At 34.9% G+C, this 26,819-nt stretch overlaps 1 protein-coding gene across 5 annotated transcripts in view; it reads right to left on the minus strand.

Annotated features, from left to right (window-relative positions):
- Positions 1-15,459: 15,459 nt before the first annotated feature.
- Cyb5r4 (cytochrome b5 reductase 4) overlaps positions 15,460-26,819 on the minus strand; it is a 78,797-nt gene continuing 67,437 nt past the window's right edge. For 3 of the 5 annotated variants that reach the window (XM_026410805.2, XM_026410813.2, XM_026410796.2), the window contains 3 exons: positions 19,984-20,148; positions 18,247-18,315; positions 15,460-16,027 (listed from right to left, as the gene is read on the minus strand). In XM_026410805.2, coding sequence (XP_026266590.1) covers positions 15,973-16,027; positions 18,247-18,315; positions 19,984-20,148 — 289 coding nt within the window. In that variant the 3' untranslated portion in view covers positions 15,460-15,972. Of the gene's footprint in view, positions 16,028-16,277; positions 16,354-18,246; positions 18,316-19,983; positions 20,149-26,819 lie in introns of those variants that run through there. The other 2 variants (XM_026410820.2, XM_026410828.2) reach the window with 2 other exon arrangements.

The following is a 26,819-nucleotide window of genomic DNA, read 5'->3' on the forward strand; positions in this document are numbered from 1 at the left end:
ATGTCTTAAACATTAAAGACAATCAATCCATCTGAAAATGGGTGGTAAAATGGTTTTATTAGTGAGGCAACAATTGTAGAAGGAACCAACATGGTTCCGACATGGAGGTATTGTACAATAAAATGGAAAAAGATGAAGAATTGTCCACTCCAAAATACATGGTATGTATTTGGTTATAACTTTGATATTTAAACCAGATTGGAATGATAACATTGAAAATAACATGCCAGTCTCATTTGTGAACATTTAACAAAAAAACAATAAAGTAAAATATTAGCAAACAAAACTGAACATCAATAATAATAATCTGGACTTATCCCAAGAACAAGAATATAAGTTTAGAATAATATATCAGTTTTAACTGTACATATTTTGCCTATTATCACATTAGCTGATTAAAAGAAAACAACCATAAGATCATCTCACAGGATGGGAAAAATACCTTTGTGCATTTTATTGCAAAGTTTGAATACAAGAAAATTTCCTCGATCTACAAAGTTTTACACAACATAAAATCATAATCAATAAAATAGAATAAGAAAAACATGTTTGATAAAAACCAACATTATTGGCAGCTGGGGTTAGAGCTGCTCAGTGGTAGAATACTTGCATAGCATGCTCAAGACCCTGGGTTCAATCAACACCACTAATAATTAAAAACTCCACAAACCAGGAATAAAAACGAACATTCCTAACAGATACAATTTTCAAAATAGCAGGAAATAGCCTATTTAATGAGGAAACATTTGAAGCACTCTTTAAGAATTCAGAATGAAGTAAGCTCTTTCCACTATCACTCTTCTTGGTTTTACTTTTCATTTGCTTTTGGCTAATTTCAAGTACAAGAAGAAAAAAAGAGGAAAATATAGGTACAAGAATTTTAAAGGAAGAAATTATACCATCATTTTTCAAAAACAGTATCACTATCTAAACAGAAAACACAAGAGAAAAATAGAACAAAAATTAGAATTAATAATTAAGGTTAAAATACACATTGGACATCAATGTGCAAAAATCAGTATGTCCCTACTTAACAAAACATACACATACATACAATTTTGAAACATATTATATTTAATAGTAACAAAATATAAGATACTAGAAATAAATCTAAGGAAAAAGTACATATCTTTATGAAAGAAATTATAAAACTTTTTTTACAAGATATGAAAGCAATTTTAGATAAGTGAACATATATTCCATGTTCAAGGATAATAGTATTTATTGAAAAGTGTTAGTTATCCTCCATAAGCTATAATGCCAATACAATTCATTTAAAAGCTCAATAGTATTTTTTCATGGAATTTGAAGATTTGTCTTAAAATCTATATAGAATGGAGAATAGACAAAACAATTGTGAACAACTGCAGGATGAGGATCTGCATTTTACTAGACATGCAGACTTTCCTAATACTAAAAGAAATAAGCGATGAGTGCAGGGCCTGAGCCAGATAAAGAAACCTGAGAACAGAACAGAGAAGCCACATGTGGATAAATCATATATGAAAACCTGACATACGACAGAAGTAGCTTTGCAAATCATAAAGGACAAACTAGTTCAGTGTTTCCACATTTTGTTTTACCAACAACCCATAGTGAGTGATTTTGTACTGCAATCCCAAACATACAGTCACATATACATATAACTAAAATAAGATTCAAGGGAAATCATCACTATTACCAAGCACAATCCATTCTGGTGTATTCTATTCAGCCTCATTTGATTTTTTAAAAAATCCTTTTTTTATAATAACTATAGAGTTGTGACCTTCAATTTTTTAAAAAAATGCATTGTACAATAAGGGTTTTTTTTTCTTTTGCTTCTGGAGATTGAACCCAGGTTTTGCACATATTGCACACTATCATCGAGCTACACCACCAGCCTACACTATGGTTCTCAATGAAGAGACCTTACGGTGGTGTGCTGGTATGTTGGATAACTAGTTCCCTGGGGTTGAAGAGGGAGTAGATTTGTAGTGTTTGCCCATTTCTGTAGTGTATTGACACCATGACTGATTAAAACTACAAATATTTTAACAACCAGCTCACAGAATTCCTCAAAATTTGATAGGACTCTCATGAGCAGGTAGGAGGCAGCTCATACACATCACTGATGTAGGATAATTGGTTACCAGTGGAATAAATAATAATCAGACTTCTATGTCATACCATATGTGAAAATTAATTCCAGGTGAACTAAATCTCACAACGTGAAAGCAAATTGAGATCTGAATGTGAAATATGAAAAACACAAGATGAACAGTTAAAAACAAAGCAAAACAAGCATGAGTATATCCTTTTGACTCCTGTTTAGGAGTGGATTTTAAAATTAAAAACAAATTACAAGGGAAATTATGATACATTTGGATATATTAATTTTTTTCTGTGGTTTAAAGCATATAATATTAAAAACAGAAAATAAACCACAGACCAGGATGAAATATTTGCCACTTCATATTTCGAATTTTTAAAGAAATTTTGTAGAAACAAATTAATAGGAAAAAGATAATAAATAAAAGCTAGATTAACTGCATGTACAATTAATTTACATCAAAAAATCTAAATGGCAAAAGGAAAAAGGAGGGAAAGAAAAGCAGATCGGCCTCACTTTTATCAGCTGTATCGACAAGGAGTCAGCTGGAAAGCAGAGTTCAAACTCAGTCATTCAATGTAGGAAATTTAATGCAGATGCTTCAGAAACCCCAAAGGCAGGGCAACCAAGAGATATAACTTTGGGACCCTGTAGTCTGGAAAGAAAAGAGATGGAGAGATGGTGTTTTCAGAATCCAGAGGCTAGGGCTATCCAGTGGGCAATGGAGAAAAAGCCATCTTGCAATAATAGGAGCCAGAACATGGGATGTACCTCAGTAGCTGGGGCTATGGAGGAGATAACGCCCTGACAGGGATCTCACTGGAAACCCAACAGAGAGGGAATGCAAATTAAAGCTACAAGACAATTTCATAGCCACTAGATCTGTAAGTTTTTTGGAAGTCAAACAATAAAAAGCATTTGAGGATATGGTTCCGTGAGAACTCGCATACATTGGCAATGAGAGGGTAAATAGACAATTGGTGAAAAAGGATTCTTTTTTCTCTAGTAAAATTGAAGATGCCCATATCTTTTGTGACCTAGAAATTCTACTACTAGGTATAAATTCCAGAGGAAATTCTTACATATATTCAGAAGGTGGCATGTGTAAGAATTATTACAATTTGGGGATGATAAAAAATGGAAACAATTTAAACGTTTATCAATTTATTTTTTAGAAAACCTTATATAGCTGGGGATGTATAACTTAGTGGTATAATGCTTGCCTAGCATGTGTAAGGCCCTGCATTCAATCTCCAGAACTGAAAAAAAGGAAAAAAGTTATATGTTCATACAGTAATGGAATACTAACTATATCACTGTTAAAATAAATGAACATAGATTAATCCCCTATGCCATGAAATTAAAACAAAGCACGTAGTAGAAGACCATATATAATATCACCCCTAAAAATTTAAAAACATAAAAGACTTCTGTATCTTGTGTGGGGATTTGCAATATGTGGGGATATGTAATATGTACATGAGGTGAGAGTAAAAAGATGTAGAAATGATAAACATCAAAGCAGTAGTAACCCTGGGAATGGTTTAGAGGGAAAAGGGATCCTGGAGGTCTCCACAGGAGTTTTCAGCAATATTTTAAATGCTTTATTTCTCATTATGGATTGACATTACTTCTTGCTCATGCATTTTTCTCTCTCTACCACTTTGTAGTCTGATACAGTTGATTTTTATTAAAAAGATAAGGAAGGATTTGCATCAAATTATTATTCAAATAAAAATATCAATCCTACTGTTAAAACCCTGAAATATATTTATAAGAACTCATAGTTGTTGTAAGAGGTAGCAATCATTTATAAATTGTCTTTTAATCATTCCATGTTTTTGAATATACAAATAATGTATTTGTATAACACATGATTGATATATATTGTGAATGTATTTTTCTGAACATAGCATCTTTGTTTCATCGAACATATAAAAGCTGGACAGTAGTATTAATAGGTAATATTTATCAAGCATTCACTCTGCAGGTACTAATCATCCTCAACCCACATAAGAGAAAAACAGGACACCCAAAGATTAAGTCAATTTTCCATAATCACATAGCTAATTAGGGCAGAGCTGGGGCCCTCTCTAAACTCTCTTTTGTTCCCCCCAGAATAGCCCTTACTTTTCTGTCTCACTTCCACTTGATGTATACACGAGTACAGATAAAATGAAAGTGCTCTGACAGTATCTGGACTTGACCATGATATGGAGCTCTCTAATTTCATAGATTGGGTATAAGTTAAGAGAGCATCCTAGGGAGAAGTGAGGCCTCCCTGTCAAGACACCCGGCTCTGAGGTCCTGCTGCAGCTCTTCTTTGTGGTTGTCTGACTCCAGGCGAGTCAGTAAGGTAAACTGAATTCCAGTTCTGGTTCCTCCACTTTCTAACTTGTGATTTAGCCTCTTTGAGCCCCATCAGCAAAAGAGATAGTAATACCCACCTCGTCCGGTTTTCTTGAGCCCCATCAGCAAAAGAGATAGTAATACCCACCTCGTCCGGTTTTCTTGGGGGGAAATGAAGGCATGTAAAAAGCTCTTACACAGTGCCCCTCCACAACCACTCTGACACTATTACCACCCCCCACCTCCACCCCCTTAGCACCAGAGGTTCTGTCCTGTCCCCAGCTCGACACTGTCACCTCTCCTTGAAATCAACTACAGCCAAAACATTTACACAGAATTTGGCAAACTCTACAAATAAAGTCTTTTTTTCCCTCTTTTTCTTTTTAAGGGTGTATTGCTAAGCATTCTCCAGCATGACACTGAAGGACTGTGGAAGCTGCTTTGCTAGTTTAAAATTATTATATAAATATGAACCTATTATTTAACATTTCATGGAAGATGAGTACGAAACTAGAACCTTTAGAAGTGAAAGCATCTTCCCCCAAGATTATTGCTCTACATCTTACAAAAAACCTTGTATACAAATTTTAGGCCTTCCTCAGAAGCCCAAGCTTGTATGTTGGGACTTGAGGTAACTGTAGGTTTTTTGTTGGTTTTTTTGTTGACTTTTGCGGTGCTGGGGATCAAACCTATGACCTCACCACTGAGCTCCAACCCCAGCCCAGGAATTAGTAGTTCTTCTAGAAATTGAGTCACAGTGGGACAGAGCTCTGGATTTCATTACTGAGGAAGCCAATGATATTTTCTTCCATTACTGTGGAATCTGGGTTGTATGCTTTTTGAAACTACCTTGGGCATAGAGGACCCTGCTTTTTGTTTTCTTTCCTTAACAGGGTAAGGGAGAGTACAGCTTCTTCTAATCATATAATTGTGCAGAGTGTAAGAAAAATAAAAAGAGACACAGAGACAAGCAAAGTTCCTACTTGCAAGTTTGAAATAATAAATTCAAGATTTTAAAATATGAGAAGTGTACATATTAATACACACCACACATAACATATGGAATGTAATAGTGAAAACCTGGGAGCACTGTAATGATTTTCCGCGATTTTATTCTCCAAGGATGTGGCTAAACTGTTCTGAAAATTGCTGTTACAATTCTTGTATAATAAAATATTTAATTCACTGAGAAAGTGGGGGAAATTTTAGCATTAACAAACACCAGAACGAATTTACTGACGACTTCAGAAGTTTTTCCTTTAGGCATGTTTAAGGAGCAATTGCAGAGTACAAATAACTGCTTTTCTCAGCATGCTTTAAATGACAGGAAATAGAATTGTGCTGAAGTCTGCACAGGCTGCCTTTACAATCACTACACGAGAAACACTCCCCTCGCTGTTCTAATCACCATAGGCTAAGATGGCTAATTAGAAAATCCTAAGTCAGAACATAGGCTCTTTGAATAGAGAAAGTTGCCAGCTCATTTTTAGATTTGCCTCCCAGTGCCCAATTGCTGCAAAGCAATGGTCAGAATAATACAACTAGTGGTTTGTCCTCTAACATAGCTACGCTTATACAATTAGTATGGTCTTTATTTGCCTTCATGACTACAGATTTATGATTTTTATTATTTAATGTGTGATTTATTGACCAAAGTTGAAAGTGTCTCATGGTCCTGCTTTTCATTAGCTGCCTCACAGGCCTAAGCCCTCTAATATCCTTCTGTTCTGGCACTAGAGATCTTTTCCCTGAATGTCACTTGCCCACCAATTCCACAGTTGCTGCCTGTATTATTCTTTATTTTATATCTTCATTTTGAACAAATCTAAATTGACTTACATCTCTAAGATTATTCTTTCCCTATGCACTAATAACAGTAAAGCACACAAATGATTTGCTGTTATAAGTTAAAGAAAATATTCATAGAGGGGGAGTGATATTGGTTAAATTATATTGTTATATTGTGTGCATATATGAATATGTAACAAGAAATCTCACCATTATGTACAACTATAAGGCACCAATAAAAAATGTAGAAAAAATATTCACAAACTACATCTGACAAAGGGCTTGTATCTGGGATATATAAAGAACCCTTAAAACTCAATAATATAAAGAGACACAACCCAACTAAAAATAGGCAAAAGATTTAAACAGACAACTTATGAAAGATAATACACCAATAGCCAGTAAGCACACTATAATATGTTCCATTTTAGACATCAGAGAGATGCAACTTAAAACCACAATGAGGTACCATTATTCACTGTATTTAAAAGATTACTAGTTCAAAATGGATAAGGACATGGAATATTGAAATCCTCTCAGGAAGCAGGAGGGAATGCAAAAATGTTATAACCAGTTCAGGGAAAAAAAAAGAAGTTTCTTAAAAATTAAGCATACAGTTATCATACCATACTAATTACATTACTAATTATTTATCTAAGAGAAATGAAAACATATGTTCATACAAAGACTTGAATGTGAGTGTTCTTAGTGGTTTTAATCATGATAGCCAAACATTGGAGATAATGCAAACGTCTGCCACAAAAATGCCATTTGTGCGGTTCCAAGGGGAACCCTAGGTGGAAAAATAAATCACAGTTCAGTGACACATTGAAACAGTACTAAACAATAAAAAGGAATGAACATGCCACAATATGGGCGAATCTTAAAAGCATGATGCAGAGCAAAAATAGCCCAACAAAATTGTGTACGTATTGGATTATCTCACTTATATCAAACTATAGTCATGAAAAAAATCTATCTAGAGTGCCTCAAAGTAGATCCACAGTTGTCTGGGGCCAGGTAGGGAAGGAACCAATTGGTATAGACCACAGTGAACTTTTTGGTGGTGGAAATGTTCTATATCTCAATGTGGGAGATACAGACATTTGTCAAATTCATCAAAATATACAATTAAAATAAATGCATTTTATTATATGTAAACTATACCTCAATAAAATTGCTTGAAAACTGACAGTTCCCCATTACATTTAAATTAAAACTGAAGCTCTTTACCATGAGCTCACTATGTGTCTCTCCAGCTGCACCTCCTCCACTCTTCCTCTTGCTTCATTTAAGGACAGATTATCAATTTCTCTTACAGACTTTAAACTGCATATGAAAAATTTGGTAGATCCTGCTATCAAAGGAATCTTTCTTTTCCAAAAATGTCATGCTGAGAACATATCAGAAGGAAAGCATCTCAAGTAAAGATAAGTATTTCAATTTGTAAAGGGCATGTAAAATAGTTTTGCTTTAAAAATACATTCTTTATAATGAAAATAAATTTTATTTTCTCATTTGTAAAGGAAGCCAAGGGGAACCCTAGGTGGAAAAAATTATGGGCAGACTTAACTCTTTGATAGCTTCCATTTCATCTGTGGGTTGTCAGTAATGGGTCTCTGATAGATGTTGCCTCACTCTTCAATTGATCAAAATTATTATTGGCATGCGCCTATTAAAAGTATAATCCAAAATATGAATTTGCAAATATTTCATTGAAAGTCCAATGTTTGGGGCAATAGTAATTAAACTATGGGTTGAAGCACTGCTAAAGAGATCAATGGTAGCATTTTATGGCTTGATATACTCTTAAGACTACAAACATGTACTGAGCATGTACTATGCACAAGGCATAATGTTAGCTGTAGTAGAAATGCAAAGATAAATAGGCAACTAGGTTGGTGACTGAGATTACGGATTTGGACCCAGACAAAACTGAGTCCTGGCACTTAATTGTATGATAGAAAACTATTGTTAAAGCTGTAAGACTACAGAACACTATTAGGAAATTTAGGTAACTGATAATGGGGATGAATTTGCTAATACACATCAGATTTATCAGAAAACATACTCTTCTGTGCATTTAATCATGTATTTTGTGGTTCCAATTGCAGAAACTTGCAATTTTATCCTTATTTTTTTCAAATGGGGGCACTTAGTTTTTGCTTCTCTCCTCAAAACAACTTTTTCTGCAAAGGTTCTCATGTATCCAAATGGAAAGTTCAAGTACCAGATTATAACTGAATCCATCTTTAAGAGTAAGACAATCTTTAACAGTTACTAGATGAGGAAATGCAATTTTCTAAAGCAACATTGATTATATTATGATTAAAAGACCAACAAAATGTTACTCTCCATTTAAAAAAGAAGACTCACATTTTTAGAGGTTCTTATAACAGTCTTTAAAGTATATCTCTCTGTTCATTTGAAGCCCTTCTTTTCTTTGCCAAGCTTTCCAAATGACAGTACCTCTTTGTGGGGTTAATCCATAGAAAAAAAGAACAAAGCACTTGCCATTCATGTTAGTGACCTAACCAGGACTCGAAGGCTGGGGTCTTGAGAGAAGCCCAGTTTTCTCAGGGCTCATTTCTATACTGTATGAGTGTTGATTAAGGCTACATCTTGTTGACATATATTGCACCTAAGCTGAAATTACCAGTTTGACTTCTGTTTCATGCTGAGCACTCTGCCCTTGGCAGGTAGCTAATTACCACAAAGAAGGCAAAAAGAAATGTATTTAGAGAAGAGCGATGTGGTCATTAAGCTGAGTATTGATTTGTCATGTTTGGTTGTAAAGGTGCTAAATGAAGTAATTTAGGAAGGCCTTCACCTAAACATTTGGGGAGTTGAGGAGGTCTGAAATGACCTCACATTCTAAGGAGATTTTCCCTATCTTGGATTTTAAAGGTTTACTTAGTTTTGAATGAGAAGCAATTGGTTCAGATCTGGTACTTATCAATACGTAGTATGCGAATTGTCTTTGGCTCTATTCTTTTTGCTTGTTTTAGGGTTGATTTAATTCCTTCTCAGATCAATCCATGCAGCATTCATGTATACAACTCCTAATCAATTCCCAGTGTTTACTTGGTTTTTTAGTTTAGCATAGATTATCAAACCCAGTTCTTAGACACTCCAAAAAATGCATGAACACTGGAAGTCCAAAGATGCATTGCCAAACAACGCTTACCTAAGGCAGTCACACCTTCCCAGATGAACCTGGCCACTGCTAATCTCCTCCTGGTTCATATACAATTTTGGGGGTGAGGCAAGGGAGGAGTTAACACTTGTGTAGAATGAATTACTAAAGGATAAGAGACAAACAGACCTGCGATTGTCCTCAAAAATAAGTCTCATAAAAAATAACTGGCAAGTTTTTCTCCTTGGAAAAGATCTTGGTTTGGACCAGAATTATGGACCCTAGATTGCATCTTATAGTTGGTTCTCTTGGTTCTTTAGTGAAAATTCTTCTCAAAGTCTAATAACAGTTTGACTGACATAGCTTATTTTAATCCACCTCGCCACAAAGGTTTTTTTTTTTTTCCATATTGTTTTAGTTGTCAATGGACCTTTATTTATTTATATGTGGTGCTGAGACTCGGACCCAGTGCCTCACACATGCTAGGCAAGCACTCTAACAACTGAACCACAACCCCAGTTCCACCACAAAGATTTTTAAAGGGGAAATACAAGAGGATGAAGACCAGATGACATTCTATTTTTCCCCCCTGTGGTGCTGGGGCTTGAACCCAGGGCCTTCTGTATGTGAGGCAAGCACTCTACCAACTGAACTATATCCTCAGCCCCTCTATTGATTTTTTTAAATTTTTTAGACACAACATCTTTATTTTTATTTTTTATTTTATTATTTATTTTTGGACACAACATCTTTATTTTATTTTTATGTGGTGCTGAGGATCGAACCCAGCGCCCCGTGCATGTCAGGTGTGTGCGTTACCGCTTGAGCCACATCCCCAGCCCAGCTATATTCTTTTTTAAGGTTTTTTTTTCCCACCAGTTGATTATAGCCTTCAGGTTAAATGAAGTTTCAATTTGGTGCCTGCTGTACAACTTGTGAAGCAAATGTGGGATCATTGTCACTCTATGGTTTTTGGCAATCCATATCTTGGTATTATCATTACTTCTATCCCCATTTTTTTTCAGGCAGGGAAGGGCTCTACCCACGCAAAAATTATCTACCAAAATCATTAAGTTACAAAGGTTACCTAAGACTGAATGTATTTGCATAAAGCTGATCTGCCAGTCTTGATAGGGAATTCTCCTTAGTAATGAGTTTTTTCATTGGAAGCTATAAGGAGGTCTTTTGAATATTTTTTAACACATATTAGTCATCCTCGTGTTAACAATTTCACAAACCAGTATAGACCAGGACCAGTTTTATAGTTTTGCGTTCATTGTAAGGTGGCACCTTGACTGTGCTGGGTACTCGTTCTAGCATTCAAAGAACAAGGGCCTCTGATCTTAATATGAAGTACTCAATTAATATGATGATATTAATAAGGAGGCACTTTCATCCTCAAGGAGATCCCTTGGTAAAACCCCAGTGTATTGTTTGTTTACAGACATGCACTGAGATCCTATAGTTATTAGATGATGTAAAATAAGACTCAATAGCCTGCAATCAGCATTTCCCTGGCCATTAATGAGAACATAATGATGTTGAAAAAGTAAACTAGCCAACCAGGCAGATGAATGGGAAACAAAATTAAAAATCCCTGCTATGATTGGCCCCCTATTGCCTTAGAAAAATTTTCCTGATTTCTCACCTCTATTGATTTTTAATTATGCATTTGCTTTATTTCACATCTTCAGAGTAACAACATGAACACAAACACTGCCAATATTGTTGAAACAGTTGAAACATTTTGTACATTCTCCTCATTTTTAGGTTTTATCTCCATGTAAGAGCACATGCTCCCTTTCATTTTAAAGTCTCATTTAGTTTAAGTTCTACAGGTTTAATGTTTATCACCACTTTATCTGTGTCTCCTTAGTCTTTCAGGTTGTCTGCATCCTGTTCTTTCATAGATTACTTAGGAAGGACTTTTTAAAACAGTGTTTCATCAGTTCTTGCATTCAATAATATTTTATGCCTTTATGTTCAAAAGCATTAAAAATAAATAAATAACAAAACCTTTGGCTCAGAGTTTTTTCCTTGAGCATCTCAAATACATTATAAAATCTTCTTACAGGATAAGGCAATGCCATTTAAAAGTCTAGTTATAATCTAAATTTTTTTTGTTTTTTAAAAAGTTATATTCATGACTTTTTGTTTCTATTTTTATCTCAATGACTAAAGGCTTTTAAGTTTTAGTAATTTTACTAAAATTTATTTTGATGTTAGTCATTGAGAGTAGATACTCAATGTGCTTTTCCAACATTCGTTTTTGTTTGTTTGTTAATGTTAGGAAGATTTTTCTTGGAGTACATAGTTTTTAGTACTTACTAATCTTCCCTTAGTTTAATTTTCACCTTTAGGACTACTATTATTCATATTTTGATATTCTTTACCTTTCATATTTACCACACCCTCTGGGATCCTTTTTAATATACTTTTTAAGATTTACATCCTTGGGCTGGTGTTGTGGCTCAGTGGTAGAGCACTGGCCTAGCATGTGTGAGGTCCTGGATTTGAACCTCAGCACCATATAAAAATAAACAGATAAAATAAAATAAAGGTATTGTGTCCAACTACAACTAAGAATAAATATTTTTTTAAAAAAGATTTACATCCTTTTCAGGTTATAAAATTTGTTTGCTTTTGTGTTTTTAAATGGTCTTAATATTTTAAAATATTCTTTTATATTTTGAAATATAGTTTACATACCATACAATTTCCCCCTTACAGTATACAACTCATTATATGTTTAATATATTCACAAGTATGTGCAGCCACAACCACACTTCACTTTAAAACATTTTTATCACTTCAAAAGGAAAAATCCATACCCTTTTGCTATCATACTACTCCCCATGGTTCCCTACTCCTTTATTTCATAAGCAACCACAAATTACTTTCTACCTCTATAGATTTCCCTTTCTAGACATTTTATATGAATTAATCCTATGTATGGTATTTTGTAACTGGCATCTTTCACTCAGAATAATGTTTTCAAGGTTCATTCATGATGTATCATGTACCTGTACTCTATTCCTTTTTATAACCAAATAACGTTCAATTGTATGAATATATCACATTTTGTTTTTTTGTTCATTCACGGGTAAACATTTGGGTTCTTGCCTCTTTTCAGCTTTATGAATAATGCTGTACTCAAGATACAACCTCTATTTCATGAAAGGAAGCTGTGGAAAGATGGGAATTCTAACCAGCAAAGATAATGTGGTTTTGAAGTAGACAGATTACTCTGGCATTCTATTTTGAGCTCAGCCAAACTCGTAATCCTGGTTGAATGTGACTTCACCATAGTTTAAGCTGAAAGATACCAAGAAATGATGAATAGTTGAATTTCACTTTTCTTTTATAACTCATTAGCCACAAATTCTAAGGAATGTAAACCATACTGAATCTGGTCATCTGTTCAAAGATGGTCTGTAAATATAAACAGACTCAGCCCCAAATTGGTTCAGGACAAGCTTATGCAGCTGAGAGGATGGATCATAATAGTGGTTATAGTCAGGCCTTTGCCAGTATAAGGATGTTTGAGTATCCTGGGGTGTAATAGCTCCTGTCATACTCTATCACATCAAGATGAAAATTAGGATTCATAATGACATCTAGACAAAATACATTGTGCCTTGATCAAATTTCTCTTTACTTTATAGATTGTGATATACAAAATGGCCTCCCAAAGATTTGAATGTCCTTTAAATATGTTATGTTACATGGCCAAAGGGACTTTGAAGCTGTAATTAAGATTACAGATCTTAAAGTAGGGTGATTACCTTGTATATCTGGGTAAGATCAATCTAACCACATGACAGCTATGACAACAAAGATGAGACAGAAGGAGAATTCAGAGATCTTTAAAGCACAAAGGGACTTGATTTACCAGTGAAGAAAGGGGCCACCAGAAAGCTTGAGAAGGAATCTGGGTAGCTTCCACAAGCAAAGACTGGCCCCAGCTGACAGCCAGCAAGGAAATGGGGGAGTTCAGTCCTACAAATGCAAGAAGTCAATTCCACCAACCACTTGACTGAGGCTTGAAGAACAGTCTTTCCCAGAGCTGCTAGATAAGAGTCCAGCCTATCTGACATCTTGACTTCAGGCTTGCAAGGCCTTCTACAGAAGACCCAGTTGAGAAATGAGCGCTAATAAATGGGTATTATTTGGGCTGGGGTTGTGACTTTTCGATAGAGTGCTTGCCTTGCATTCATGAGGCCCTGTGTTTGATCCTCAGCACAACATAAAAAAATAGATAAATAAAGATATTGTGCTCATCTACAACTTAAAAAATGGATATTATTTCAAGTCACTAAGTCTGTGGCAACTTATTGTGGCAGTAATAAAAATTTAATACATCAACATATTTTTAAAGAAAGCAAGCAGAATCTTCAAGCAATAGGACTTTGATCAGGATTCTCTTTTCTCATTGCAAATATGTGATGTAGGAGTCTTTAAGTTCTTTGCTCAAGAACACAGTTATAAACTATAGTCCCATCTGTAAGAGTATATGGTTGAATTTAGTGAAAGACAAAGGCCCTGTTTTCCTCCAACTCCTTCTAGAACCCTAGAATGGAGAATGGATTTCAGGGACATCAAGACTGCAATAGGAAGACTAATTACCAGGCTACAGTGCTAATGCAGTTGAGGAATGACTGGGCAGGATTAGTTGGAAAGGGGTCATAGTGGAGAGGGAGATATTGATGTTGATTATTAATGGTTATAGAAGAGCTAAGTAGGCAGATGGCTGAATTCATAAATCAGAGTTCAAGAGGATATATAGACTTGGGAAAGGATAATCATGGTCAAGGTTCAGTTTGGGACATAGTCAGTGTGAGGGGCCTATGGAATATCCAGATGGTTTCAAGGAGCTAACTGAATATTAAAAATGAAGCTCAGCTGATTCTTAGATAAGAATCCAAATTGGGATTTACAAACATGTAAATTGATAAAATCACATGAATAGAGATTACACTTAAAAATATAATAAATGGAGAAATAAACAGAGATATACAATCAGAGAATAACAGAGAGGAAATTCTATTTAACTAGAAAAGGACTGGAGGAGAGAAAAGATTGTTAAAAAAATGAGAAAAATGTTGGCTAAGGTAAAGTTGATACATTACTAATGAGCTACAAAACAGCTAAAGAAGTGTACATGATATCCTTTAGAGAAAAAAAAAAGAAGACAGTAGGGAGGCAGGAAGCATGAGGAAGTTCCTGTTAGCCATCAGGGAGCACTGCCAGCTGGGGACAGGGGGATTCCTCTCTTGCTGAATGAGGATGAGGAGCTAGCTAGAGGCAGGGGGGGCAGGACAGGAAAAAGTGTGTTAACTAGCCATCACACACAGGGAGCTTCAGAGCTGGGCAGTTGTAATTTCAGAAATGTTAAGATTATTTTCTTCTTGAGTACATCATTCCTTTAGTGAAGATGTAGCTATTTACAAAATCATTTACAGGGAAATTGGAGACTCCTCCCACCTTCCATTTCTGTAAAAACATTGCTGCTTCATTAAGTAGTGACAGTTAGTTTATGCAAGCAGTCACCTAGCTATTTATTAAGTTAGTTTATGCAGCAGTCACCTAGCTATTCAACACAGTTTCCTCAAGAAAAAATCATAGTGACTTTTCTTGATGACCTCTGCTGAGTCCCAGTCTGCAAAAGGATTTAAAAAGGTTGGCCTCCATAGCAGGGAGAGAAAAGACTCCCAAACAATGATGCCCAGGAGAGCTCCCAGCTGAACTGCCAGCTGTGGAAAAGCAGCCAGCCAGGAAAGAACAGTTTAGGAAGAATATTCCTCCTTTCCAGCTGGTTTAGAATTAAAAATTTAACTCATTCCAAAGCACCTAGTGATGATTTTAGGCTATAGACTAGATGCTACACTGTTACTATCTTTTCTGATGCCTTTGGTCTTGCCTTAGAATCAAAATAGCTGTCAAGGTTCTCTTAAACTCTCTAACAAAGCTAACCCCACATAGGTGAGTGTCCCCAGTATCTTTACTGGTGCCTTCCAGAATTCCATTTAAGATATAAACCTAGTATTGTTGCATTCAACTACGTTTCTGCAACAAGGATTAAAAAGTACTTAGGTATAATTTTATTCTACTGTGCATCAATGCCATATACAAACATAAAATTATTTGGATCACTTAATTTTTACAGCATTCCATGTTTTAATATTAATAACAAAGACAAATGATCATTTCCTGAGTTAACAGTGCAATGTAAAATTTAATTTGTATTGCTAATAAGACATTTTATAGCATAGAAATGTGATCAAAGTGATCATTTACTTTATCATGTCCCAAAACACAAGTGCTTATTGTAGAACAGTGATACAGTTTCAATGGTAAGGGAATTTGTAAGGAATCCTGTTGTTGCCGTGATTGACTTTCCAGGTCAAGTATCAATAGTAAAATAAGTTATGTATAAAATAAAGCTGACAAATTACCTATACTGAAGGAACAGTTGATTTCATTTAAGAAACTGAAATCTGGATTCAAGTTAATCTTTTAATATATACAAAAAATGTTCTCTTAAAAAATTCTAAGTAGTCACAAATTTAGATAAACTAATTGAGTAAAATACAATCACAACTCTTCATTATGCTGTAAAATTATGGATCTCATCTTTGGAAAAGTTAAGGTCATGCAGCAACCTGAAAAACAAATAAAAAAACACGTTTCTTAGAGAAAATGTTTAAAAATAAGTAAGTTTATCATTATATCACAGTAGTTTTTCATTTTCTCCATTTCTTATATACTTTTTTAAAATACAAATTATTACTTCTAAAAATACACAATAATTTCTAAATGTCATTAAATATCTAGTCAGTGTTCAAATTTTTAATTTTTCCATAAATGTCATGGCTTCTAAAATTGTTGTGAATGAGGATTCAATTACAACTTACTCACTGCAATTGACTAGTATATTCTGATATATAAGATCTCTTTCCTCCCCCAATTGTCCATCATGTCCTACAATCTGTGTTGGAAAAAAAAAAATCAGAATTTTATTTCTTGAGTCTCCCATAGTCCTCATTTTGCTGCATTCCTTTCATATTCCTTAGTCACATGCATCTTATGTTATTTTATTCTCCACAATTTAATAACTGAATACAGAGGCCTGATCAGATACAGATTTACCTCTTTTTTTTGGTACTAGGTATTGAACCCAAGGGTGCTTTACCATTGAGCCACATCCCCAGCCTATTTTTTTTGTTTTTTTGAGACAGAGTCTTGCTAAGTTGTTTAGAGCCTTGTCATATTGCTGAGGCTTGGCCTTGAACTTGTGATCCTCCTGCCTCAGAATCCCAAGTGGCTAGGATTACAGGCATGTGCCACCATGCCCAGAAGTTTTAATTCTTTTTGGCAAAGTTTTTATAGTAGTATTTTTCCAGTCAGAGGTACATCACATATGATGCCTCTCTTATTGGATGCTGGCAATCATGGATAATCTCTGTATAGATCCATTAGTTCATTCAGGGCCCAAATTGGCAATATTCTACATCTATCATTTTTTCTTTATTAATCAGCTGAGGAATTCTATAAAGACAGACTTCTCACTTATTATGTTGCTATTCAGTAAAATGGCTCATGTAGGAAAAGCAGAATAAACGCTTGGTTTTTCCCTTTATTCATCAGTTTTCAAAGTTGATTTCCCTGGCATTCTATTTTCATTCTACCTCATTGAACAGGAAAAGGCAGAATACTGCTAAAATATAATTCAACTTGGAAAACAGTAAAAATGGAGACTTAGAAATAGCTGTTCAAATGCCGCTGAAAATAACAATCATTTATTTAATACTTACAATATTATATACAGTTACTGTGCTAAGCACTTCACATTAAGTATCATTATTCATTCCTGTTTATAGGCAAGTGCACTAAAGCTTAGAAAGGGTAAGTAGCTGACCTGAGGACACCCAGTAAATGACTACAAGATGACTATAAGTGGTAGGGCTAGAATTAAAACCTCACTGGCAGCTTCCAGAGCACACATATTCATATGAAGGGCCAGTACAGGACAGAAGTCCTGAAACAGCAGCCAATCCTCCCTCTATCTGAGCCATCCTACCTTTTTAAAAAAATTTTTTTTTAAGTTGGAGCTATTTTATTTTTTTTATTGGATGTTGAAAACATTACAAAGCTCTTGACATATCATATTTCATACATTAGATTCAAGTTTTACCCCAAATACTGATTACAGAATCACATCGGTTACACATCCACATTTTTACATAATGCTCTATTAGTAACTGTTGTATTCTGCTACCTTTCCTATCCTCTACTATCCCCCCTCCCCTCCCCTCCCATCTTCTCTCTCTACCCCATCTACTGTACTTTTGAGCCATGCATCCTGTCCCCTCCAACCTAAAGGGACTTCACTCTAGCCAAAACTGTACCCTTAAAGCATCTACCCTCCTCCTTTCTCTGCTTGTAATACTATCCTATATTTCTTTTGATTGGCAACATGTTAGTCATCATTCAAAGCACAAGTCTTTTCTAATTATGCTGTGCCTGTCTCCCTAATACACGCCCCCCCCAGGTAAAAGTAACTTCTCTCTCTGAATTTCCATACTTTGTTTTATCTCTAGAAAGAGTAGTTGTGATATTCTGTGTCATATTTTAGTTATTAGTATATGCATTTGTTTCTACCACCAGACAGTGTGGGCTTTCAAAGTCATGACTGTTTTATTTGTATCTGTGATAAAGTGGTAATTAGTGGATCAAAAGGTCATTATTGGCCAAGTAGTTATGAGCTGTTTTTGTGTATTTTTTACAAAAATAGGATTCTAAGTTTTTCTCTGTTATCATAACAATTAACATGTGTTCACCAAATATGCAGGATATGTTTGGGATGTTTATACAGTTGTACCTTGGTACAGGAGGAGACTGGTTCTGGGAATCATGTGGATGCCAAAATTTATGGATGCTCAAGTCCTCTCTAAAAAAAAATTTGCATCTGATGTAGTACATGCTCACATACACTTTAAATAATCTCTAAATTACTTGTAATATCTACTATACTATAACTGTTATATAAATAGTTGTCCAGTACAGGTACAATGTTTTTCAAATATTTTTTGATCTATGATTGTTGGAATCTATGGATGTGGAACTCAAGGATATGGAAAGTCAACTACTTATAACCTATGTGGCAGAAATGAGATTAATTTTGGAAGGTCCTAGGAAGAGTATTTTAAAGAAACTTGTGCTACAGAACAAAAACCATGATCTTATAAAAGACTCATGTCATTATCAATGAAAAAAAAGGGACACATTACATGCATTAAGATGGTGAGGACAAGGAAATCAAATAAATGAGTCATTAACTAAGAGTCACAAGTCTAGATGTTATGAATTGCAAGTACAGATTTGAATCAATCTATATCTCAAAAGGCAACTCTATGCAGCATGGTCAAGGGTAAGTAATATCAGGCATTCATTTGTAATGATTAATGACACTCTTGGGCTTTCTGGGAACACCAGGAGTATAGTACTGAAAGATTAGCTGTGAAGCAAAACTCAGAAAAGAGAACTATACAGATGACAGTACATTTTTAAAATGCAAAAATACTAAGGTCATGACTACCCTCTATTTAATGCATATACACTGAGGCACTGGTATGCAAGGAACTGTTTTCTATATGTTATCAGGAACCAAAATGAAGAAGACATGGTCCCAGCATTCAAAAAGCTCATCATTCATGGAGGGAGACAATGTAGTTCTACCAGGATGGCTATAAAAGAGATTCCCTCTCAGCCAGTCTTTCAATGCTGAAGGGTTTATGATTCCAATCATTTAAAAGTATCATTATACTGCAATCTGTGCATAGAGATACTTCTAAAATAATAGTGTCAATAAAGTAAAACAATGTAGTTCTAGCCTTTTTCCTATTATATATACACCTTTATTGACAAGGATCAATTTTTTATAATTAAAATAAAAATAAAACCACAAGATAAAAAAATTATCTAGAAAATGTCAGGTTTAGTCATGTACTGAAAAGAAAAAGCAGGACATTTATGGCAGTCATATTTCAAAATCATCTAGAAACCCAATGGTGGCTGCATTCAACCAAATATTTTATAGTGCCATTTTAGAAATAAATCATATCAAGGTGAATTTTAAATAAGATGGCACCCCATTGAGTATTCATTATCTGCGATTCAACTACTACTCTTGCCTTTTATATGTTCTAATTTCTTTGGGTCTAATTGCCTGGTTTTCAATCACTCTTTTTGTTATTTACTAGCTTTTACCCAGTTGCAGAGAATGAAGACTGAAAGCCTCAATGAGACAAACTGCTTAATAATTACTATTTATATTACAAAGCTTTGGTGGAAGTAGAGGCATACTGTCAGCCACTGGCAGAGAACACCAGGTGGCAGCTGTGTCTTACTTCTGTATTCATATCTAACACTACACATGATCCTGGCCTCCAACCCTTCACTCATGGGAAGACTGAAAATTTCATTGTTTTTCTAAGTCATAAAAACAGGTTATTAAAGTGTAGATTCATATGAGCAGGAGGAACTGAGAGACTAGCTGAATGACTGCTTTTCAGTCAAGATTTTCATTTCCGGGTTTTCCCACCACACTGCTACTCACTTTATTCCTTGTTCTGTAAATGGTGTTGGTCCACAGATGCAAAGAAGGACTTTGGATTTTTCTGAACTTCTATTCAAAAATTCAGAAAGAAGAGCTGGTGAAATGTGTCCCTGTTTGCCCTTCCATTCAGAAGTAGGGGCTGAGAGAACATATTCAACATCAAATCTAGGGGAAATAAACAATTTTTAAAAGTCCATTATTTTAAACATATTATTAGCATGTTTTAAGTTCAATAAAACACCTCCTCAAAAGAAAAACTGAATGTATCAAGAATGTTAAATAGGTAAATCTATATTTAGTAAGGATTAGCTTTTCCTAAAGATAAAGAAAGTAATTTGGCATTTTTAAAAAATCATTAGAAACAGAACTCCAAGGGATCTCAGAGATCCTCATACCTCTGCTAATAATCTGCTTGCAAAAATCACAATACAGAACAATTTCCAGTGATGTGTATTTTAATCTCTGGCTCATATCTCTTGGATGATTTCTAGACTAAGAATCCCATTTGACTTTTACTGTTGCTGTCTCAAAGACCATCAGCTTGTTATCTCCCTGCTGCACACCTGATATAATTCTGTGAATGGCATCAGTTCACATGGTTACACAAGCTAAAAACCTGGGTTTTATTCTGGGAACCACTCTTTACCTCATCCTCTACACCCAATTTCTTCATCAAGTCCTCGCTCCTAACCCTCTACCTACTTTTCTCCATTCTCACTGCCATCATATGGCTTGTTCTGTCTTCTGTTCTTAGCTCAGGTATCATGCCCATAGGGAAGTGCTGTGGCCCCACCAGTCTAGGGTCCAGTATTATACAGGCTGTGAAAATGTGTGAAAATGTTTTTCTTTTTTTCATAGCCCTTACTTCAGGTTGTAAGTATGAGCTTACTTAACAAGATCACTATTTCCATGTCTACCTTCTCTGTTGTGCCATTAACTACAGAAGAGCAGGATCTGTGCTTGCTTTGTCGATCACTATATCCTTACTGGCCAAAAAATAGGAGCACTTAAATGCTATGTAATGGAACAGATGAAAGCAAAAGAAAAGGTATAGAATTAAAATGGGAAAGAACATCAAACCAAGTCTCAAAATATAATTTCTGACCATATCTTACCTGAGCTTTAAGTAAACTGATGGTTAAAAGCTATAGTAAATTCAAAATTTTATATAGTACCCATTCTGATATCTCTATTTTAGTAATCACAGTTAATTCTTCTTTTTTCAATAGCATCAAATAAAATTCATTTCTACATATTCTAGTTAGTAACTGAGATACTTCTGAAGAATAGTTGAAATTGGTTCTATGTTAATATACACTTAAGAAAAAGTTGAAGTGAATAGTTTCATATGAGGGAACAAGGAAACCAAATATGAGAAGAGAAAAAAACATGGCTGGCATCACTGCCTTCACAACCCTGTGCCTCAACTGGGTTAGGGTTTCCAGGAAGTGATCATCCTCGCCTAAGCAGCAGACCAAACAAGAGTGCCAGCAGGGGGATAGAGAAATAGTACAGCTCTGTGTACAGATCCCAGACTCTTGGTTTTATGGACCCATCTGTGCAATGAGATGGGAAACTACATAATCTCTTACGATCCTAACAATCTATGCTTTTTTAAAAAAAAATTTTTAGTTGTTGATGGATCTTTATTTTATTCATTTATTTATATGTGGTGCTGAGAAGTAAACCCAGTGCCTCACACATGCAAGGCAAGTGCTCTACCATTACGCCATTACGCCAATCACCCCGTTTTTTAATACTCTAAACACCTACAGAATTATATTTTAGTTCTTACCTTCAAGGTTCCTCATTTAGTATTAGCAGAGATTTGAATCCACCTTACACAAAACAGCCTCATCAAACATAGGATGGACATTTCTAATCTGAATACCTAAAACCCCAAATGTTTCAAAGTCCAAAACTTTTTGAGCCCCAACATGATCCTCTCAAAAGTTCATATTTTGGAGTATTTCAAATTTCAGATTTTCAGATTAGAGATGCTCAACCAGTAAGTCTATGCAAATATTCCCAAATCTGAAAATCTCCACAATCTGGTCCAAGAATTTTGAATACTTGATACTTAACCTATAATTTCTTTCACTAGCCTATATTTTCCTTCCTGGAACTTAAAAAAAGATAATGTTACATAATTTCAGAAAGTATATTTGCTTACTGCTCCATAAGAGCAGAGTCACTGTCTGCCTTGTTCAATACTACACATAGGTCTAGCTCAATATAAGTGCACAGAAAATATTCATCAAGTGAATGAAGGAATTGATTTATAAAATACTCTCTAAAAATAAAATCTGTGCTTGGAAAAACAACACCATGTGTTGTCATCTATGAAATTTTATATGTAAATGTGTATGATTTAATAAGTGTATTTTTCTGGGAAGAAGGTTCATAATATTTCAACAGATTATCAAAGGGGACCCAATAGCAACTGAAGAACTACTGTCTTCCAATTCTAGACATTTGAGTAAAAAAATGGAAAGTACCCTGTTTAATTAAAAGATCAAAAAGTAACAGATGTTCTCCTTTGGCTCCATTTCCAATGAACCTATCATTGGAAAAAAATTGCTAAAATATCTAAACGATTGCCAAAGTCCCTGTAATCTGTAATAAGTAGCTATTCATAATTTTCCTTTATTAAGATGCTTGCAAAAAAAAGTCTAATTAGAGGCATATTTTCTAAAGACATGAACTAGATGGTGATAAATAACAGATATTTGGGCTGGAGATGTGGCTCAAGCGGTAGCGCGCTCGCCTGGCATGCGTGCGGCCTGGGTTCGATCCTCAGCATCACATACAAACAAAGATGTTGTGTCTGCCGAAAAAACTAAAAAATAAATAAAATTTAAAAAAAATAACAGATATTTATATAAACACATAAATAAAATAAACTTCTTGTGTATATTGTATTTATTCACATAGTGGTCCCATTTTACGCACATAATGGAAAAAGTGAACAGACAGCATGGTAAGATTTAAGGATTATTGGAGGCTACTATCCTGCTTAACCGTCACAGGAAAGTAACAGTGCTCAAATTGGAGCAGAAACAATTCTAAGTTAAGATCAAGATTTCTTTAATAAAAGATTTCTTATAACATATCAAGATACAGATTGTGCCTGTGGAATCCTCTGTCCTGGATTTTTCTGAATGAGGGCCAACCTTCGATCTTAAACAATTACAATACTGAGTTGCTAGATGCATGAATGAGTAAACATCCTGAAACTCCCTGTATGCCCTATGATTTCAAAAGAGCCAGAGAGGACCAGGACTCTTGAAATAAATTCAGATTACCCATAAAATGCAAAACATCATAGAGGGAGAGAGGGAGATAGAGATAGAAAGAACAGGCTTGTTCTGATGAATGCCTATGAGGTCTAAAATGTCAATGAAAGCAAATAAGCTTGCTAGAAATTTTTATTTTAAATTAGACTGATGGTTACCTGAGATAAAAAGACTTGAAATGTACTCATTCATTGTAAATCAAGAGCAGAGCCTAAATATCCAACAAATATCCTCCTCCAGCCAATTAGCTTCCAAAACCTATCTCCTCCTTTCTATTTCTTGCATGTCTCCTACTTTTTCACTTTAACTGCCACAACTCCAAATCAGGTCCTACATCTCTTGTCTAAAACACAACTCTTAGCCTTAATCTGACACAACATTGCCATATTAGTAATGCTAAAAACCCAGATTCAAATTTGCAACTTTGCTTTAAAAGCTTCAGTGGTTCCTCATTACCAACAGACTACCATTTCAGAATACTTAAGGCTCCATCTTTTCCTGTTTTTCTAGCTAAAGAAAATACTAGGAACAAAACTGGACTATGGTCTGTCACTAAAACATCAGAGCATTCTGGCCCTTAGGTCTTTATTGCCACTACCAACATTTCCTTTCCTGTTCACAGAAATGCTATTTTGTTTTCCAAAGCCCAGCTCAAAGTCAGTTCTTGCATGAAGCACTGATATCCTTATTCTCACAAAAGTGTGATTACTCTTTCTCCTCTCAGTGCACAGAATCCACAGCTACTGATGCACTTTAGAGTAGTCTTATTTTGTATATTTCCCTATGTCAAACACATTTTGCAAATAGCATAGAAATCTAAGTTAAAGTACACAATCTTCTCTTGGTGGATATAACTGGGTAAATGAACCTTGGTCCTTTGTGATTTATTTCCTTGCTGCTTGGAATTCCTTCCTTTCTCTTTCCCCTTCCCCTATTACTCAATCACTGATCTCTCTATCCACTCTTTTTTTTTTTTTTAAAGAGAGAGAAAGGAGAGAGAGAAGAGAGAGAGAAAGAGAAATTTTTAATATTTATTTTTCAGTTTTTGGTGGACACAACATTTTATTTTTATGTGGTGCTGAGGACCGAACCCAGCGCCCTGTGCATGCCAGGCGAGCGTGTTACCACTTGAGCCACATCCCCAGCCCTCTATCCACTCTTAAACAACAACAACAAAAAACCACTATTAAGTGTATTGTACACAATAATCTGGGTTAAATACTTCATTCTCCAGAGACTATTTGTTAAAATGTATCAACAGCCTTAGAACACTTTGATCTATTGATTATTTTGATGAAATTTTTATTCTGAATAGTTACAGGAAGCACAGAATAACTTTTAGTTATATCAAATAGTAGGGGATTAGTTAAATTATGATATGTTCACATGATTGAATATAATGCCATTGTTAAAAATCATGTTATATTGCATATATTGCAGGGTTTCCCAACCAGCACTATTGGCATTTTGAGTTCCATATTCTTAATTTCATTTCATTTTCACATAGTAATTAACTAGATCTACTACTGCACATATCTGCCTACTGTTTTTTCTTAAAAAAAATAAATGTGTAAGATTTTGCTAGACTTTGAATCCCAACTTCTGGTGTTAACAGTTAAGTATAATAACATACCTGGATAAAATTCAGGTAAGGTGACTTTTTTTTTCTTTTCAGATTTCATACTTAGTGCCATGAAAATTGTATTGAAATAGAAACATTCTAAAAATGACTCTGAATTTCCTTTTTTTCCCTCAATTTTATTGAATGGAGCAATAAGGGAAAATGAAGAGACAGTCTTTGTGCTCCGCATGAGAAAACAGGCAACACAATATCTTACTACTATTGTGCCCCTGTGTATAGAGGCACACTGTAGATGTTCACACATATTTCAGGAATGAATAAATGCAACTGTTACAAACATGCTAATTATGGACTAGGCATCTACATATGCTAACACATGAATCCAGATGCCCTATGATATGAGTATTAATGTGTCTGTTCTACAGATCAAAAAACTGAGGCCCAGTCAAAAAAAATAACTTGCCCAAGGTCACAAGGTTAACAAGTTTCCATTTCATAATGATATTTCAAAGAATTTTATTTGTTAATAATATTATCTGGATAAACCCTGAGGACCAGAAAAAAAATGAAAATATTTGATCATATACCAATCTCTGTTACTACCCCTCCTATCCTTCCTTGTTCCACAAAGGACTTGGTAGAAAGATGAAACCTAATTCTAGACAGTATTTAATTTTTTTTAACTACAGAATTTCAGAGCATTTTCAAAATTATTACATTATTTAATAATTGAATCAGGCAAATGTATTCAGGTAAACACATTTGTCATCAGAAACTTTATTATCAAAAACTACAAGTGACACAGGGGAGTCAAGATGTGGGAAAGGGTGATTCAAAATATATTTAAAAATTAATATCTTAAATGCTAACCAAAATACAAATGTGACTATAATTAAAACTACCTGATATTGAATCTGAACTTTTAGTTTTCTTTTACGTATAGGACATGCAATTATGTTTTTGACTGAACAGTACTAACAAAATCCATCAATAAGTCTTTCAGGCTAGGATTCTCCTATTTCTACATAAAACCCCAGATTACAGTAAAATTCTTTATAAATGTTCCCAAGCCATCTACACAGGCAAGGCCTTTTTGTTTTCCAGTAAGGGCTTGACTTGATGTAAGTCAAAAGACACCAAGAGTCCATGGTCATGAATCAGTTTCCAACCAAGTGCCTCCAGTTAGGAAGACTGAGACTCCAGAAAAAAGTCATGGAGGAGGGAGGGAGGGAGGGAGGGAGGGAGGGAGGGAGAGAGAGAGAGAGAGAGAGAGAGAGAGAGAGAGAGAGAGAGAGAGAGAAAGTGCGCACATGAGAGTGAGCAAGAGGAGAAAGAGAAGGAGAATAAAGAGGATAAAGACAGGTTAGAAGTCTGAACACTATCACTTCTCTCAGCAGGCCGAAGAAGTATCACTCATCTGGTGAGTGCTGTTAGAGCCAGGCATCCATAGTAAAAAAAAAAAAAAAAAAAAAAGGCGGGGGGTGGGGGGGGGGGCTTTCCTCATCCATAATACTACAGCCCATGTAATTCCACCAACCCAAATTATGTAGACCAAAACAAAACAAAACACAGGTGACTTTGTTAAAAGACACTTCATGTTGAAAGACTGTCTACATGTTCATTTTTTTACGAGTTAATTTGTAGATCAAGTTTAACTCCTATTAATAGACTAAAAGTACAATGTTCATTAAAATAATGAAAAATTTCCTTTAGAAATTTAAAATTTTTTTTTCTTTAAGGGATCTATCTCAAAGAATAATTCTATCAAAAAACCACCTAAAATGTCTTTTTTTTTTAAAAAAAAAACTTGGGGCTGGGGATGTGGCTCAAGCGGTAGCGCGCTCACCTGGCATGCATTCGGCCCGGGTTCGATCCTCAGCACCACATACAAACAAAGATGTTGTGTCCGCCGAAAACTAAAAAAATAAATATTAAAAAATTCTATCTCTCTTAAAAAA

This window comes from Urocitellus parryii, chromosome 8, assembly GCF_045843805.1.
Source record: "Urocitellus parryii isolate mUroPar1 chromosome 8, mUroPar1.hap1, whole genome shotgun sequence".
Taxonomy (NCBI): domain Eukaryota; kingdom Metazoa; phylum Chordata; class Mammalia; order Rodentia; family Sciuridae; genus Urocitellus; species Urocitellus parryii.